Genomic DNA, 2,886 nt, shown 5'->3' with positions numbered 1-2,886 from the left:
TTCCTTCCTTGCATATCTTCATTCATGCCTTCCATGTCTCTAATTTCCCTGTTGGCCATTCATTAACACAACTAGATAAAAATCAACATACAAGCAAGCAATAGTAACAACGAAATTAAATTCATAAAACAAAAAGAAATATTAAATTTTTATATTGAAACATCCATGCTTGCATGCATGCACATGCACGATCACCAAAACATCATGTAAAATCTTCAGCACCGCCATGCAGACGCAGCAATTATGGCTCTGTCCTGCCACCCCAGCAACAAACAACCCTTATCCTCCGTTAACCTATATCCATCACAAGAATACAAACCAAGCAAAATCTTTGACTGAGTCACCGCGTTGGGACTTAGTGGCACCCCTTTGAACCCTTTCCCTTCCATTATTTTCCTCCATTTCTCCAATCTCTCGTGCCTCTCGATCCTCTCAGCACCCTCACACGCCACAATGTTCCTTATCTCCGGCGCAAAAATGTGCTGCTCCACCTTGGCCCGCTGCGCCGAGTCCGGTGGAAACGTGGCGTCCAAGGAATCAAAAATGGCTGAGTAATAGTGCAGTGCCTCAAGGAACCTACCAAGGAAATATGGTCCATTATGGCTAGCTTCTTGCTCCACTAGGGTTACTATGTTGGGCGCTTGGTCCCTTATCATGGACAACAAGTTTCCGAGGAAGTTTCCGGGGACGCGGTGGAGGCGGTTCACGGAGTTAACCGCCAAGGCCTCGCCGACTCGGCGGTTGAACATGTGGGGCTTGAGATCCTCTAGTTGCTCACCAACTGCGTGGAAATCGAAAGGTATGCGAAGAGAGTGTGCTAATTCGGTTAAGCATCGACCCGTTTCCCTAACTGAGTCAATGCATGGCCCTACGCCGGTGATCCGGAGGAAGGGAGCTCCTCCGGGTCGCGCAGCCAGGGCCTGCATGAAAGCCGGCCATTGATAGCCTTGGAGGATGTCTAGATCGATGACATGTACGCGTTCTTCAGCTTCAAATGCTTCGAAGATGGCTTGATTGGCTGTGAAGTGGGCGAATTTGATGTAAGGGCATGCTTGGTAGACAATTTGGTAGATTTTGAGGACTTCTATTGAGTTTGATGAGACGTTGTTGGGGTTTGAGGTGGTTGTTGCTGGTTTTGTGGTGAGGGTTGCGGCTAGTCTTGCACTTAGGGATTCGGTGAAGCATGAAGCTACTCGTTGCATGGAGTCTCCAAGTGGTGTTACTACTCTGTTGAGATGGTGCAGGTACCTTCTTGCTAGCATGTATTCCTCTTTTGCAACTGCTTCAGCACATGCTAGAAGCAGATGCACCAGTTGAAGACCACTATCTTGCTCCTATAATATTAAGTTGACAACATAAAAATTCAAATGTTTGATTTGATCATAGCAGGGCATAAATTGTTAGAGAAATACAATATGAATATAATATAAAAATAATTGATTGAGGCTTCACTTATCATGTAAAACAATCAATTTAACCCAACAACGTAACAAGTCTTTAATAATTTTATATTATATCTCTCTCCAATATCTCTAATACCATGCCATGTTGAAATTAGTAAATTCTCCGTCCTTGGTCAAGGGAATTTGATAGCAGAATAGGGGATGGGGTATTATATTAATTAATTTAATCAATCAAATAATTTAGAACTTGAAGTTTTTAGGTGAAGCAGGATTGATCTAGGAAAGATTTTAATACCTGCTCGATTCCAAGCGGAATAGGAACCATCAAATTTTGTTGTTGCTGTTGTTGTTGTTGTTGAAGTTGTTGTGTTTGCTGCTTTTGCTCAAGCTCATGGTAGCGTTCTTGTTGAAGAGCTTGTGAGAGGGATGCACTAGCCATAGTCCCCATCTGGTGATAGATATCACTCTCTTGGGACAGTTGAGAAGAACCACCGTGCACTGAGGATTCTTCACTAACTGATCCACAGTACCTTGAGGAATTGGGCATTGTCAAGCTATCCAAGATGGATGGAATTGAAGTTGGCATGTCAAAGCATTCAGATGAACTTCCAATATCAGAAGACACCTTAGTTGATGGATATCCACCACCAAGTCCATCTCCTTGATAATCTTCCAAAAACTCTTCTATTGCTGGCAGTGAAAGGTTTTCAATATGCTGCATATATTGACTGTTTGGTGAGTTAAATACCCTATGGAGAGGACTAAGTCCTTTCCCTTTGTGGCTGCTGTTAAGGGCACCACTTTGGGATGAAAAACGAGGTGGTGAACACCCTGAAAGACTCTGACATTGAGCACCCTGAGCATAGTTATAGTTGCAATTGTAAGTTGAAGCTTGTGGGGAAGGAACATTCCTCACTGGAGAAGATATCATGAAATCAGCATCTAACTGATCAGAGAAAAAGGACTCCCACATTGAACTATCTGGTGATTGAACTTCAACATCTCCATCCAAATCAAATTTGAGTGATGGAAGGTTTAAGCTTGGTGGAGTAAGACTAGCCTGTTCTAAATCAGCAGAGGATTGAGTTGCATTTTTCTTTGACTTCAAAACTGAGTCATTTGAAGAAGTGAGAGACACTGAGCTTCCACACAGTGAATTGATCATTTCTTCTTTTTTTGGCTAACTAACAAACACTAATTCTCAATAGGCAGGCTCACAAGAGAAAAGGGTAAATTATTATTATCTAAAAAGTTGTTTTTGCTTTTTCTGAGTGTCTCAAGTTTTGAGTAAGGGAATGTGTCTCAAATTTAGCCTCTTTTTGCACCACTTGAGTCCTACGGGGTAGTGTTTGGTTGGTATATGGAAAGAGCAAAGTCTCTCTTTTCTCCCTTCTTATTTAGAATGATTGTCAACAAGTCCAGATTGTATGACAAAGGCAAGGGAACAAGAGACAAAACCTAATTCCAATAGTTTGTGATTGGA

The 2,886-nt window shown here is 42.2% G+C and overlaps 1 protein-coding gene across 1 annotated transcript; it reads right to left on the bottom strand.

Moving 5' to 3' along the window:
* Positions 1 to 215: 215 nt before the first annotated feature.
* LOC133285814 (GRAS family protein RAM1) lies at positions 216 to 2,568 on the bottom strand. Its single transcript, XM_061483101.1, has 2 exons — positions 1,699 to 2,568; positions 216 to 1,334 (listed from the first exon to the last, which is right to left on the bottom strand). Exons 1-2 carry the CDS (start codon positions 2,566 to 2,568, stop codon positions 216 to 218), a joined length of 1,989 nt encoding a protein of 662 aa, XP_061339085.1.
* Between the last annotated feature and the right edge of the window lie 318 nt (positions 2,569 to 2,886).

The sequence above is a fragment of the Gastrolobium bilobum genome, unplaced genomic scaffold (assembly GCF_033153095.1).
Source record: "Gastrolobium bilobum isolate Gb01-03AN ecotype WA unplaced genomic scaffold, APGP_CSIRO_Gbil_v1 utg1929, whole genome shotgun sequence".
Taxonomy (NCBI): Eukaryota; Viridiplantae; Streptophyta; class Magnoliopsida; order Fabales; family Fabaceae; genus Gastrolobium; species Gastrolobium bilobum.
This window is presented reverse-complemented; position numbering and strand designations above follow the sequence as displayed.

Coding starts and splice junctions, on each gene's coding strand:
- LOC133285814 (XM_061483101.1), bottom strand. CDS start 2,568: ATGATCAATTCACTGTGTGGAAGCTCAGTGTCTCTCACTTCTTCAAAT. Junction 1,335..1,698: donor TTCCGCTTGGAATCGAGCAG/GTATTAAAATCT, acceptor TTAATATTATAG/GAGCAAGATAGTGGTCTTCA.